The 15986-nt window shown below is 42.5% G+C and overlaps 1 protein-coding gene across 2 annotated transcripts in view; it reads left to right on the plus strand.

Annotated features, from left to right (window-relative positions):
- Positions 1-15986, plus strand: part of LOC8042424 (lysophosphatidylcholine acyltransferase 1) — a 56827-nt gene that overhangs the window by 19696 nt on the left and 21145 nt on the right. Inside the window, exons 3-10 of one of the 2 annotated variants that reach the window (XM_029969971.4) lie at positions 1237-1382; positions 3632-3849; positions 8920-9093; positions 11621-11679; positions 13736-13770; positions 13884-13938; positions 14188-14270; positions 14414-14536. In XM_029969971.4, the coding sequence (XP_029825831.2) occupies positions 1237-1382; positions 3632-3849; positions 8920-9093; positions 11621-11679; positions 13736-13770; positions 13884-13938; positions 14188-14270; positions 14414-14536 (893 nt within the window). Of the gene's footprint in view, positions 1-1236; positions 1383-3631; positions 3850-5393; positions 5612-8919; positions 9094-11620; positions 11680-13735; positions 13771-13883; positions 13939-14187; positions 14271-14413; positions 14537-15986 lie in introns of both variants that reach the window. The other variant, XM_029969970.4, reaches the window with a different exon arrangement.

Here is a 15986-nt window from a genome sequence, read left to right on the forward strand (position 1 = left end):
TTTTATTGTGCCAAACCGTTTCCTATGAACTGGTAATCACCACATGAAATTACGGTTCCTTTCTGGTTCGGGTTCAATATCAAATGTCTGGTTTGGGTTGCAGTTTTGTTCTGGTTCAGTTAAAAACATTTTTTCTCAGGTTTTCAGTTCGGGTTCGGTTTGACACCCTGGTTAAAAGCTACATGCTAATTGCGCATAATTACAACAGCCACTTTGTCGCGTCTCGCGGCGCCAAGAGCGACCTCTTGTCTGTCTACAACTATTCTGTTTTGGTTGCTTCGCATAAGGCGTGCCATTTTCATCCTCGAAGTAGCATAAGGCAGTGAGACAATCGGGTCGTCAGTCACCTCCAGCGCAATAATGCTGTTTCAAGAGCCACTTACCATGCGCTAGCGAATTGTGACACAGCTTGCATAAGAACCGAGCCCATTCCATTCTTACTCTATTCCAGACAAAAGGTATCCAATTCCATTTCCATTCCGTTCCTCCCAACGCTGCCGGCATTCCATTCTCATTCTATTCCGAGGTCGCGAAAAAGCGGAATGATACCGGAATCATTCCAATTTCGGAGTGGCAACTCCGCATCACTGGTTAGCGGCATCCGAAACAGTAGCCTTCCGCGACCCTTGTGACGCCACTGGCCTGTGAAGTTTTTTTTTTACTTTATTCATGACTTTAATAAAATTATTAAGATTTTGTTGACAATAGAGAAGGTATTGTCATCAAAGTTGACAATACCTTCTGGGAGGTTGACAATACAGTTTCATTTTGCAGAACAGTGTTATTACAAAAGTAAATTACACTTTTTACAAAATCCCTTTCAGTCAATCTTTCCAGACATTCTGCTTATTATATGGCAAAAAGAAATGCTGAACATTCTATTCATGATTTATTGTATTATTTTTGCAACAATAGATTGTTAGTGTGTTTGATGGGAAGTGTTGTAATTTCCTTCACAGTTAATGTACAGAGGTGAAACTTTTTACTGCACCCTTTATCAGGACTAGGAGTGTATACTGTTAATTTAAATATTTTAAGGTAGTAGTTCAAAAGCTGACCTTCCTGGGTTGTATCCTCCTTTAAGAATCTGTGAGGTTAGTAGCTGTGGACTTTGTCATTGTTGTTTCAATGAGTAACCAGTTGACTTCGCTTGCAACAACTTTTTATGCTTGATAAAAGGGTGAGTGGCCGAAGTTTACATGGGACTAATGACGGATGTTGGTATTCACATTGTAGGTGGTGCTGATGTCTGTTTTCGTCGTTCCAATTCGCATCGTGCTGATCGTCATCTTTCTGTTTCTGACGTGGTTGGGCTGCTACTTGGGCCAGCTGGGCCTGTCACCACAGAGGCTGCAAGATCAACCCATTATGGGATTCCGCAGGTGTGTGTTTCCTTGAGTTTTTTCTACTTTAATGGGCCTCTGACACGCCAAAAAAATTCAAAGTGCCCGCCAGTGCCCTGTGATGTAACAATGTACCGCAAGGTGTCGGGGCGGTCAGAAGGCAGGCATCGACCTATGTCACTAGAAGTGGGTTCGCCGGAAGTCACGTGAGTTTTACTCCTCGTGCTCTCCACGACCGTGCCCAAGATATTTTTTTTATTCTGGTCTTCTCCACGAGCGATCGTAGAAAACAAAGTTTCAGTTCCTTCGGCTTTTTATCGCTGCACCGTTGGTTAGTTTGCGTGCTGTAAAAGTTGAGGACGAAGAGTCAGTGGATCGATGTGATGGAGGTCAATGATAAAAGCGTTGCGAGTACAGGCCAGTGTACGAGTGCATGTTGTCAGTCTGATGGTACGGAACCATACTGGGCACAAAACAAGCTTTCAAGTTTAAAAAAAAAAATTAACATTTGCAGAAATTAGGATTGCTAGCATACGACACGCCCGATTGCATTGCTGAAGGTTCAGACACCGAGGTCGTTGAGTCATCGGATACTCCTCAGGCTAAAGATTCCTGCCGTCTAGAGAATAAGAACTGGTGAGTGTACCAAGTACAAGTAAGTGTCGTGCATAAAGTATGTGTTTTCTCTAGAACATGAGTAGAACTTGTTTACTAGGTTCACTGACTCCTCTTCTACCTTAACAGCAACATTAGGTGATGAAAAGCAAATAAAAGAAACCTTGTCTTATTCGATTGCTCGCGGATGTGCAAAAAATTAAAAAAAAAAAAAAAAAGATATTGCACGCGGTTGCAGTAAGCACGAGGAGTGATACAACTCGCGTGATTTCCGGCAATGCTCCCTTCTGACCGCCCTGACATCTTGCGGTACATTGTTACGCCACAGGGCACTGGCGGGCACTTTAAATTGGGCCTCGTATTTCTATTTTTTTATAAAAAAAACTATGCAACTCTAAAGTGAAAAAATGTTTTGGTGATGCCTTGATACACCATTTTAACGCCTAAAATAAAAAAAATAAAAAAATTTGGCGTGTCAGAGGTTTTTTAAAAGTTGTTGAAATTTTTTATTTCTATTGTCTTACAAAGTTTTGAACTAAGATTCTTGACCTGCACTGAATGTAGAAAAACAAAAAAAGCAGGTGTGTATTTTTTTAAAATTAGATATGTTGGGGGAAAACCCAGCATATCTCAAATGAGACAGCTTCAGTTTAATTTGTATGAACTTTGATGTAGTGGCATTGTAAAAATGTAATATGAGTGATTAGGCGCATGCCGCAAAATGTGGGGCCGGGCGACATGAACGCAAGCAACACAAGCATTGGTGAGACATCATAGCTCTGCTCGGTGCTGTGTTTGTGTTTAGTGCACACTACCCTAATGTTTGTTAGATACATGCAACAGTGGCTTGACCATATACTTGTTTTGTTATCATAGCTGCCTTATGCATGTAGTGGCTTTTTAATTGGAATATACACAAAATGTCAATTCAGTTTGCTTTCTTTTTCACACTTGTTTACTACATTCTAAGCCCCTTTCTTTAGTGCATTTGAATCCTTCTTATGCATGCTCAAGTTCAGGTGGACTCCACTTGGGGTGTTTCTTTTGCTTTGATTCCACTGTTTTGCTCTTTTTTCGTTGTTTTATTTCATGGTTTAATTATGTTCTTTTTTTTCTTTTTATGATCCCTTCTCCCTTCCCTCCCCCTCCCCTTCCCTCATGAACACCTTGCACTGTGGCCTGGCACCTGGAATGAACCGTAAATGGCATCGGCTGATTCCCCACAAACTGCACAACTCCTGGCTTTCATTTTGTTTTACAAACATTTTGTTGCTTTTTTTTGGTGGCATAAACTAACATTGACAACCACTTACTTGTCAATGTATTACTTGGAATAATCTTGTTTCATGTTGAAATTTGAACATTCGAAATGTCAATCAAATTTTCGCCATAACTAACCCAACGCCCGATATAATGGAAATGTCTGCCAACCCTCGAATGACTGACATCCTTCAACACCGGTTATGTTTTGCCTACAAAAATGTCTCGACTACCGAACCGCAACATTTTTTCCTTCTGACATCACCTCTACCTACGTCCTGGTCCCCACAAACTGACTGGTGACATCAATTGCAAACTCAATCCAAACTTGACCCTTAAAACATACAATCTCCCTGATATAACCAATATTGCACCAATGGCAACATATACTTTGTGCAAAATATTGCTGACAGGGACTACCTGAAGCCAGTGCTGGCCTTTTTTATGAGGCTAATGTTTGAGAGTGGAGGCCTAACGTATAGCTTTAAAGGGGAACTTGCCAAGCAGAAAGAAGCCCCCGTGCTCGTCGTGGGACCACATTCGTCGCTTCTCGATGGCGTCGTCGTGCTACTCTTGGGAGGGCTGACACCAGTTGCCAAGGCTGACTCGGAGCACGTACCTATCTTTGGAAGTAAGGAACGTGCGGTTCGTCTGCCATGGTGGATGCGGGCCTCTCTGGCAGACGTCTGCCCAAGAGGACTAACCATAATCTTGCCATGACTCGCAGCTGGTGTACCTTGTGCCTTCTTTCTTGCCAGGGCTTGGTGTGTTGCCTTGAGTTGTGCATGGCCTGCCAGTGTTGCATGAAAGTGTCAGGGTATGTCTACTTTAGGAGCTCCCATGTACTATGGTTTGCATTTCTCAAGTTGAAGAGCCTTAGGGCATCTGTCAGTGGTGGTGAAGTCACTGTTTGCTGAGTGGTGTGCCCATTTCTAATCCCGAGTTTCTGCTTTTCTGGGTAGCCCTGTTGGTGGTTAGTTACGGATTGTTATGCAGTCTTTCTGGTTGAATTTATTTTATTTCAGCTGCTTCGGTCTTTAGTGGCCAAGACAAGGCTGCCAAGCATTTTATTAATTTTATGCATATATTTTTTCTTGTAATTTATACTTTAGGCCATCTATAAATTAGTTCCGTTCCATACTACATTTTTAATTTTTTACTAACAACCGAAGAAACAGTGTTGGTGCATTCAGGTATCTACACTATGTGCTGGGGTCTCCAGCACGTGTTGCACGTTACGTGTAGAAATGTTACTTAGTGGTTAAAGGCCAACCTACAGAATCGTCTTGTGCCACATGAAAAACCCTTTCTCAGTGTTCCCTCCTCTCCCAAATGGAGTGTGTCTGTGAGTTACTTACTCCCGGCAGAAAGGAGGAGGGTTGCCCTCTTTCTGGCTGCTCGTCAGGCATGTTTCGTAACAAGAAGCATGTTTTTTTGTTTTGTTTTTTTGTGGTAAGTATTGAGCATGTGAGCACAATTCCTTCTTTCCCAACAGTGTTTTTATTTCTGTTTGCTAAAAACAAAAATTGCCTATCCTGATCTGTTATGGTACAATAATATATAATCCTACAAGTATTTTTTTTGCTAGTCCTGTGTCATATCAAACTTCCAAATCGCGGGTCAGTCTCAATCACTGCATCAGTTGCAAATCAACTCGCCCACCTTGTGATCTTAGTTTTATCCTTATCACACATCAGTGGACGTAATATATCGTCGCTATCCAGAAACAAGGGGAGTGCTACTCATTCCGAAGCGCATATATTTTTGACCTGTACTTTATTTACTTTTTCATACGTGAGTTTACTGCAGAGGCACCCCAAGGGCATTCATTACCATATTTTAGCAGCATCTCTTTGGCATTTGGTGGTGGTTCATTAAGTGTGAGATATCGTCCCTATTGGAAGTGGTTTGGGGGTGGAATGATAGATGTTGCGAGTATTTTGTGGTATATAACTAGAAAAGTCCAGGCTTGTCCGAGATTTTAAGACTGCTACGGCTACTAGACTGTGTCTGGTCGCTTTTTGGTGGTGGGAGTCTTGTCTGCTAACATGGCCGCCCTCTCCCTGTTCCCGTTTCCTTTGCTCTCATACCGGTGTGGCTTTTTTCTGTTTTTGTGGTCAACCTTGAACTGTCTGGCTTGCGGCCCTTGCTGGAATGTTTCGGTGTGGCCCCCAGGCTGCTCCAGACGCTGTCCCGAGAACTTGTGCTGATGTCGGTGCGGTCAGCCGGCTTCTCGATGCGGACGGTGGGGCGCCACGCCAGCGTGCAGGAGGCGCCCATCTTGGTTGCGGCACCCCACTCGTCTTTTTTCGACACGGTGGCGGCCATGCTTGGCTACCCACTGCCGTCTGCGGTGGTGCGCTCCAAGAGCAGGGGCCTGTTCTTCCTGTCCAGTATGTTGTTGTCTCTTTTCTTTTCTTCTCGGTGGTTGGTCCTAGTGGCAAGTGGCTTGCAAGGGTACTAACCTGGGGGAGGCCGATCTTCGATTGTCACTCGAGAAAGTGTGGTGACTTGCGCTTCACCTTAATGCAGGGCCAGCGGGGAGCTGGGCTGGTGAGGTGGGCAGGGGTGCCAGTCATACTAACCCATCGAAAATTTGACTGCTCTTTGGAAACCCTTTGAGAGAAATTGGCGACTTCCTGTTGTGCCGAGGGCAATAGTCTCAAACTTGGACCACTTTGAGGGCAGGATAACCGACCCCTCAAAGGTTGGAGGGCCAATGTAGCGTGGAGGGTGTAAATGTGAAGATGTTTCTGGGAGAAAGGACCTCATGGTTTGTATTTTTTAAAAACTTGCTTTTTGCCAGTGGCACCTTTAGCTTGGAATCATTTGCACGGCTACTGTTGGCCCACAGTTCATAACAATGACAAGATTTAAGACGGCACCACTTTGTGAATGGGCTGCTGTATTTTGATAGCATAAGAAAGCACACTGTATTTTGCTATGTCGCGCGACTCACTCTAGTAATAATTGACTTCGACAGGTTTCAAGAAAAAAAGCTCTTCATACGATAGCTTAGGTTTTCTGGGCAATTTTTATAACAGCACATAAGACAAGTATCACCTTGCATTGTTCTTTACTGGAGAGAGAGAAAAAATGTCTTTATTACGTGAAGTATCAGCCCTCTTTAGCTGAGGCCTCAAGACTGGGGAGGGTTGGATTGAGTGAAATGGGCAGGGGTGGAGTAGCCACTAAACACAAAGACAGCTGGGAAGTGGGGATTAATACAAAACGATACGCAGTGCAAAAGAAGATAATGCAAACTATGGTACACAATTTATAAATGAACAAACACATGAAACTGTAATAAAGGTCATTACTTGGTTGCATATATCCGAGAGAAATGAGCAATCATTGACCTCAAACCACCATGGCCCGAGAGAGAACACGGAAAGTATAAAACACGTAAAGGATGAGCACAGACACTCACAGTTCTTTCAGAAAGAAGAATACGTAAAGGAAGAACACAGACACACACAGTTCTTTTGAAAAGACTGTGTGTGTCTGTGTTCGTCCTTTACGTGTTTTATTCTTTCTGTTTTTCTGTAGTTTTTCAACGCGCTCTGCTACATGCACCATGGCCCAAGCTATCCCTGGCGCTCGAGTAGAGTGACCACCTTCCTGCCAGTGAAATACGGGACACACGGAACAGAGGGGGGGGGGGGGGGGGGGAAGGGGGAGGGAGGGAGGGAGGGGGAGGGGGAGGAGGGAGGGAGGAAGGAAGGAAGGAGAGGAGGAGGGAGGGAGGGGAGGAGAGGAGGAGGGAGGAGAGGAGAGGAGGGGAGGGGGATTTATTAAGATGCACACAACGAACCAAGGCTCTGTTAATCCATTTATTATCCCGTACTGTTTATGCACCTGCTAATTGTATTGCAGCAATTAAGCTCAAATAATTTTCACTACCAGTGATAGATTATTTTGAATGCCAAAGATGGTATTACATGTGCCGAAGTTGAAAACATGAAAATCGACTGTACCAAAACTCAATGCATCAAATGGAAATAAGAAACAGTAAATATTTTTCTGGTTATTGTTTCCTGTCCACACTTACTTCTATCAACATGGTCCTACACAAGTTTTTAACATTATGTTCTTTTTTGACCATTGCATCTGTGGCTGCCTTCACTAAAAAAAAAAGAAATCCAAAGCACACCGTTCGCATTGGCACGGCAATTTGAAAATAATTACAATATTTTATATTTAAACTTTTGGCGAGAACTTTTTCGTACAATATTTTCCCACCAAAAGGAGAGGCACAACGGCGCATGCGCGTCGGTCCTTTTGCCAGAACGACGGTCGCTTCCCGTAAAGCTTAGATAGATCATAGAACATGGCGTACCATTTTGATTCGCACAATTACTAGCGACCTCCGCACTTCTTTGTGCCCCATTTTTCGGCTGCACCGTGAGTTGCGGAGTGAATTTTACGACAGTGTGAAATGCGGGACATTTTGTAGATTTGGGACTTTCTCGAGGGACGCGGGACACCAGCCCTCAATGCGGGACAGTCCCACGGGTCGTGGGACGGGTGGTCACCTTACGCTCGAGACATGGGAAAGAGCCTTCGCATCCATGGAATGCTCGAGGGCCGGATACCTATGAGCTGCGGGCTGCGTGTTTGAGATCCCTGGCTTAGGACATAGTAGAAGGGCACAACTGTGCTTTCTAAGTAAGTTCAGATGCCCTTGTATACAAATTGAGTGATCAGATGTAAGAACCAAGTATTTGAAAAAGGGCATCCTGGGGGATGGTGGGTTTTTGTACGTCAAGAGATAAAAGCTCTGGTTTGAGGAAGGTTAAGTGCCCACATTACAACAGTAGGTACCTCAATAGAATGCAGTAAAGCAGGTTGTGGGTCCCAGTCGCACAGTCCCAGTCCCATCTGTTTCGTCTTGGGAAAGCCACGGCACCACAGAAAGCCAAGTGACCCTCGCCATGGGTGCTTTGGTGCTGTGCATTGTGTTCTAAAATTGAAACCCAGACAAGTGCCCAGCCTTTATTTTTTCGCTATTATCTCCAAATTTTGAGTGGGCACTTGCCCGGTATTTTACGGTATACTGTAAACAACTTAATTTTTGCGAGGACCTAAATTTAGCGTATTGCCTACAATTTGCAAAAAATAGGTCTCGCAAACAATTCGGGCAAAATTTCAACACATAAAAAGCTACAGTGAGGTGCTTGCGGCTCGCAAAAATTAGAGCCCACGGATAATTCAAATTTTTCAACTTTGATCCAATTCGTAACAATTTGGGCCCGTGAAAATTATGTCATTTAAAGTTAAGTAAGCTTTCCAGACTTATTGCTATTTTGCTATGGTAAACTTGAAGGGTAGTCCAGCACTTGTGATTGAGTTGTGTAAAGCTAGGGCTGCCCAAGAGATTGAGCAGTTTCTAAAGAATTCACTCTAATGTAAAGTAAAGGCTAAAAGTTTAGAATTAACATGTGTCATATTTTACTATTCCAACTTTTGTATGGTTTGCAAATGAAATGCTAGTTTTCCCAATTTGTATTAGTATTGCAGGCAATTTTTCTCTTAAAACCTGGTATCCGACCTCATACTAATGATAGTTGCATCTGGTGACACACATGATCTCCTGCGAGGCAGTTAGTATGACCCTGCTTGGGCCCGACATTGAATTATGGCGGCTAAGAGGTGCTCTGGTGGGGATGTGTTGTGATGGATGTATACAATGTCCTTGCAGCCATCCTGAACTTCACTCAGCCAGTTTATGTGAAGCGCAGTGATCCCAACTCGCGCCAAAACACCGTGCATGAAATAGCTCGACGTGCCACATCCAAAGACCCCTGGTCTCAGGTGATCATTTTTCCGGAGGGTACATGCACCAACCGTTCTTGCCTCATCACATTCAAACTAGGTAAGTCAGTGACGGTTTTTGTGTGATACTATCTGGAATTGTCTCCCCACTAGTCTGGCTTTCCACTTTGACTCGCTTGTTCTCTAGTGTGCTGTTCACCGACTGATCACAACTCGGCGTGTTTAGTTTAGGAACCAAATACATCTTGCTTCTAAACAACCTAAAATCACTATGAAAATTTTTTTCACTAAAGTGTGTATAATGCCTCCATAAATGAGTTTTCTTTTGTGTCACCCAGAAACATTCCGTAACACAAAGGAGATAATTTGTCATTCACCCATCAAAGCACCCTTTTAATTATTTGCGACGATGGGCATAAGTATGACCTATTTCTATTTCGTCGCTGGACGTACCTCGTAACAAGGGAGGTAGCCCTCTAATATCACAGTTCACTATTATGTTGATCTGGTCATTAGAGCTTCACATTGTTGTTTGTATTCAGAAGTTTGGCGATATAATTGAGATTTTTTGATAGGTTTAGATTCCATCAAATACGGATACAAATTTTTGGTGTGTACTTTTGTGTTTTATGCCTGAAAAGCAAATTTAGTTTTAGTCTGTGACCATGCTTGTTGCCAAACAATGACATTTAAACACTGCAACAAAATTTTCATTCTGTTTTCTGCAGCATTTTAATATCAGTTATGATTATAGTTTGGTTGATCAATCTTTTTATTTTTTTAACTTTGACATTGTCAAGAAAGTGTTTTTTTTTGTTTTTTTTTTTTGGTGGAGATATGGTGTTAAGGCACCACCCAAAATTATTTTTGCTGTGGAGTTGCATGGTATTTGCTGAGAGAAACAAAACAAGGTTTAACCAATAGCAGAGCACCAGCACAGAGGACTTTGATGTCAAAGACTCGAGGAGTTGCCAGGAGTCAATTAGGTCATTTCATTCGGTGCAAGCATTCGGAGTGTTTTTCCGTCAATGGATTTGGGATTTTTCATCGGTCATAAAAGTTATATTTCGTGGACTCGCATATTTTCATGAATGAAGGTGTGATTACTTCTCGTTGCATGTGACTGAAGAACAGAGAGATAGTGGGGAAGCCCTGAGTGGTCTTTTCTCGAGTGTCAATTTTCTTGTGGAAAAAGTCTGTATCTGAGTCGCAAATCTTTTTCTCGGTTGTTGGACTAGTATGGGTCCTGTTTCCGCAAGAAAAAAAAAACACCTAAGCATGCTTAGATGTCTTGTAAGAGGCTCTTTGTTAACTCTGAGTTTGTTTTCTGAAAATCGATAAAAACTGAATCTGACCCTAATGTTTTCCTGTTTTTAAAGACGAGCTAGTGCCCACAGGCATTGCATAGCCCTCCATTTCTTATTTTTATTTGTGTCATGCGAACTGAACAAGCATTGCCTGACCAACAAACACTTCAGTGGGTTTTATGTGAGGCCTTACTTGATTTGACCGATTCCTGAAGCACTAACTTAACGTAAACAAATGTGCTATGAAAAGTGTGCCTTGTCCGGACTTCCGGCCGCAGGTGCAACAATCTTTGGGTCTGGCATTGCTTGACCACATTGCTGTTCTTCACGGATGCATTTTCCAAGGTGCCAACAGCAGGGAATTGGTTAGAACTTGTGGTTCTCCTTAGGGCCACTGCCTCTGAGAGTACCACGTTCGCGGCGAGACGCTCTACTGCGAAGCGGGTTCGTACTTGCGTGGCATGCTGCTCGTTGAGGCAATCAGACACCAGTCACGTTGGTCACAGTGATAATCTCTGTTTATTTACAACGAAACAAATAACAAGAAGACAGCGGCTATCAGCTGCTGAACGTTGTCGGTGTGGAGATCGCCCACGGCCGAACGGTCGTTCACAAAGATATAAAGGACGGGGTAAATGTTCACCGGTGTGCCGGACGGTTCCCCGTTGTCACCGCCGCCGAATCCCAGAAAGAAGAGAGCGAGATCCCGTTGGTCCACTGGTTTTAAGATAACCGCGGGGGCGATGTGGCCAATCAAGGAGCGACATGTTGATTCCCTTTCTGCGGGGGTTCGTTACGAAAATCGCCCCAAAGGGGGAGAGGAGGAAACCACTCACAGTGGTAAGCAGCGTCACCTCTCGCTACGTCAGCGCGGCCGCCACAGCGCACCAAAATGCTGACGCGACAGAATGTTGAGGGATCACAATCCCCACAAACTTCAGAATGCCTCTGATTCAGCTAGCCTGCAGTCAATTGGTAGTCGCCTCACTTCCTTCATTGGCTGCTCATTCACATATGTTTGTCATCGTGCATAATTGCCTACGAACTTCAATAGTTTCAAAACCTTTGTTTCTGTGGTGTACTCATTAGCTCCCAAGATTTGCATCTGTGAAGGTGGGTTCTGCGCAAGTTCAGTTCTATTTCGTTATCTGCTACTAAAAATTTACTTTCACCCATGCTCTGCCAGCATGTAGTTGCGTGCTCTGTTCACTCCTGGTTCACTTTGTTTAATTCCTGATGAAAAGTACTTAGATTTGTTTTTTGAGTCAGGTATAGGGAGACAGTTATTCCTATTTTGAGTCTTCCTTTTTTTTTTTTCAGGGGCATTTGTACCTGGGGTGCCAATCCAGCCAATTATCATCAGATACCCAAATGAGCTGGTATGTTATACACATTTCTTTAGTCGGTAAGTGTGTGGTACCATATTGAATGGACCATTTGCTATATCTTCCAAGTGCCCCGGCCCGCGCTAAAAGAATCATGGGAACGGTGTTCCTTCAGCTCCTTAGTGATCGGTAATTTCGACCCTATCCTTGGTTACGCAGCTTTGGAGCGTAATTCGGATCACCCTGAACAAGTGCCTGATATACCCCAATGACCTCTCATATCGCTTTTAAAATTTCTCCTCAATGTCAGCATTTTTGACACTGTGCATGCTGTCCACCCTTCAACCTGGATGGGCTGCCAGAAATCTCTTACATTATTCTCATGCTGATATTAAGTTAGAAATGCTAAAAATGCTATAAACAGCCCCACGGACTCCGGGCTAAATCCTGGTTTTTGTTGTTGTGAATCATCGGCTTTTTAAGCAATTTTTGCTCAAACAACAATCACGAGAATGATAATATTGTAAGAGTTTTCTGCAGCTCACCAGGTTGAAAGGTGGATCGCATGCGCAGTATCAAAAATGCTGACATTGACGAGCACTTTTAAAAGTGATATGACAGGTCCTTGGGGTATATCAGGCGCTTGTTCAGGATGACTCCGAATTACGCTCAAAAACTGTGTAACCACGGAGTTGGTCGAAAATTAGCGATCACTAGGGAGCTGAGGGAACACCGTTCCCATGATTCCTCGAGTGCGGGCCAGGGCTCTTGGGAATACTGCAAATGGTCTATTCCTTGGAAGACGTGTACATATGATAGGCTATATACTCCGTGGCTGAGTAATTAAGTTTATATTATAACTGCACACATTTTTTAGAGACAACAAATTATCACCATACAGCTCATGTACTGACTAGGATGCCTTACAATCTTTAAATGGTAAAGAGAAGCATGAAAAACAAAAGTTATAATGGCCAAACCTTTTTTTTTATGTGCAGGAAACTTTAAAAAAAGTTTGTCTGGAAGAAGGCCAAGTTGAAATTCAAAGTAGTAAATTTGTCATCAAATTAAAAATGCTTTTTCATGTGGTATGTCCATTCATTGAAACAGATGAAATTTCTTCTTTCTGAAAGAATTCTCGACACCTTGAACTTGTTTGGCAAGTTATTCAGTCTTCTAATGCCTTTTATTATGTTGTCTTTTACTTTTACTAAAGCCACACGTGATGATTTTCTAAGAATAGTAAACATGATATGACCTCTTCATTATTGGTTTCAGCTAATGGACTGTACACATCGCGACACTGTTAGCGCGAACACGACATCGGTGCATTTTCGCATTTTACTTCTAAATAGTATTAGCGAGCACGAAATGTTGTCGCTTACATAATAGAACTAAATGAGCTTTTTCCGTAGCAATAATAGCTTGGATGACATCGCTTGGTTTCAAAAAGAAAAACTGGAAGAACCGGCGATCGCTTGTTTCTGCTAACAGTGTCGCGCTCTGTACCTCTCTCACCTGTTTGCAGATGCAACTAAATTAACAGCCTCTGCTGGTCAAAACATTAAGCAGTGAAAGTAGATTTTAGAAATATGTGCTGGTAGCTGCAAATCTATTTGTCTTCCGGAAAGTTAATATCCCCGTGTGTCTTTTATTTGGGTATTGTCGAGGTGCCAGCATTGCAACACAACTCAGCCGTCTGTAGCCCTCTGTGAAATCCAATGGAAATTTTTGGCTATCAATAGTCAATACATTGTCTACTTTTATTACACTGGCATGAACTGTCAATTTTTATTACACTGGCATGGACGTGACCGTCTGCTCTAACTTCTAGGGAAATGAAATTGAGTCACGCAACCTGGAGGTTATTTACAATACATGTAACCGGTGAAGGGGCAGAACTTTGTGCAGGAAAATCAATTTACTAGTGCTTTCACTGCAAGATTGATTCAGGTGTAAATTTTTTATAATTGACTAAGATTGGGATGGGAAATTTATTTTATTGCATCTAGGTTGTACGTTGTCACCCTCTTACTAGATAAATAAGTAATATAGAGTTGCAAAACCTGTTAACACTCTTTACGGATTTTTTTTTTTTTTTTCCCTTCAGAACACGTTGACGTGGACTTGGGATGGACCCACTGCGTAAGTCTTCTGAAAGTTTGTTTAATAAACTTCAAGTAGTATATCAGTTGCACAAAATGTGAGGTATAAATTCAGATTAAGTAAATTTTAATTATCATATCTCATCCTTTTAGCTTTCAGACTCTGTGGCTTACCTTGTGCCAGCTGCGCACAAATATGGAAATCGAGGCAAGTGATCACTGCTTCTACTCTGACCAAGGCTTGTTAGCAGCGGAAGTGCTGTGGAACAGATTTTGGATGCACGTTACAAAGATTCCTGTTGTCTAATTTACTCCTCAGCCCTTTGCTGAGGTGTGCCAGCTGCCCTACGCTACCATAGTTTGGCACATGAACCCCCAATCTCTAATCTTAATTTTTCTTTGGAGTGGTAGAAGCAGCTGTTCAGAAATATTGATGTACTGTTTTTGTTTTGCGCAGTACATGCCAGTATACATTCCAAGCAGCGAGGAAAAGAAAGATCCCAAATTGTTTGCTGAAAATGTGCGACGTCTTATGGCAAAGTGAGTTTTGAAGGTTCCTTCATAGTAAAGGAGTGGTTTGGTGGCATGTAGTTTTCTTAGTATCATGCTTATCTGTCATTTTCAACTTTTTTTTTTTGCACGAGCAGACTTTTTTTAGGAAAACTTGACAATTTGTTTTCTAGAGCACTGCAACTTCCAGTATCGTCATACTCTTACGACGACTTGAAACAAGCAAACATAGAAGATGATGTACACGAAAGAACTGTTACATGCACCCGCCTTCAGAGGCTTGTCAAAAAGAACAGGTAAGACATCTTCATCACCTTGGAAAATATTACCAAGTTAGGCTGTGTGTTTTTTAAATATGTCCACCCCTTCCTTATTTTGGCTGTGGCAGATCTTTGGTGTTAGGAGAACTGAGATGGACCAGAATCCTTCCAAACAGTTAGCACTTCTTATTATCAACCCATTCTGCCCTTTTCCTAATGGAATGATATCGGACAAGAATTTACTGACCTTGAGTAGCCGTTTGCATGCCAAGGCTCAAAGGTGTCCCATCGGATAAACATAAATGTAAGCCAAGAAAAGATTGGTAAATATAAGGTACTCATTGTTACTAGGCACATGCTTGGAGAGATCTTCCATGTATTGTCTGCCAAGACTGACTATTTTGATGGTGCAAGATGTACATTGTTGAAATTTTGTGGAAGCTTGCTTTCAGCACATGCCTCTCCAGCAACGAACACAGCTATGCAGGTTAATGTTTTATTTATTATTTTTCTACATTTGTATCAAATAAATCTGCAGATAGCATGCACAAACAAGAAAGCACTGTTTTAGCGCTAGGTTTTTATTTTATATTTGTGGCAGTATTGTTAAAGGGGCACTGATACATCAAAATCATATTTTTTTATTATTATTATCCGAAACGATTGAAAATGGTTCCGAGACATTACCCTCAAAATTTAAAACTTGGGAATTCAGTATTTGTGAAGTAAAAGAACAATTTCCGAATGCCGAATTCGAAGTTTCCGCGCTGGTGCGTTGACGTCAAATATTGCGGAGTCCTGCGAGTCGACTTTCTTTCACGACTCCGTGCTCCAAACCGCTCTTCCCACCGCGACCCGAAGCAAGGAAGTGAGGAGCGAGAGATAAGGGCGCCGGCGAACCGGAAAAAGCCGGTTTTATACCGTGTGAGCGGTGCCGCCTGCCCAGACGGCATGTTTTCTGAGGGAGGACACAAATCCAGGAGGCGAGATCACACCGGACACTGTTTTTTGGTATTTTATTAAGAAGGGCCGTAGTGCGTTCGCATTTGCGTTAATAACAGTGTTGCGGAATGGGCACCCCCATTCCATTCCAATTCCATTCCGGGGAATGAGAGTTTTCGATAATTCCATTCCTTTCAACTCCTAGGAATGGGGACACTGGGCCCATTCCCACTCCTGGAATGGCTGAGTCGCTCCATTCCATTCCTCCAATTCCTAAACGTTAAAAGTGTCACTTGACAGCTGCATTACGTTGCAGGGTTGGGCAGAAATATTCAGAAATGTATTTGGAAATACAAATATTGGGATAGATGAAAATAGTGGCTAAGATACTGATACTCAAGTCTCAAATATATCTATAAAAATGTACCGTGATGCATATCGGAAATACATTTTAAAAAGAGGCAAAAATTCTTTGGAAATACAAATACAAGAATACATTTTAGGGAGGGCAGAAATATAAATACTGATAATACAATACATTTTT

This window comes from Ixodes scapularis, unplaced genomic scaffold, assembly GCF_016920785.2.
Source record: "Ixodes scapularis isolate PalLabHiFi unplaced genomic scaffold, ASM1692078v2 PGA_scaffold9__187_contigs__length_104089568, whole genome shotgun sequence".
NCBI lineage: Eukaryota > Metazoa > Arthropoda > Arachnida > Ixodida > Ixodidae > Ixodes > Ixodes scapularis.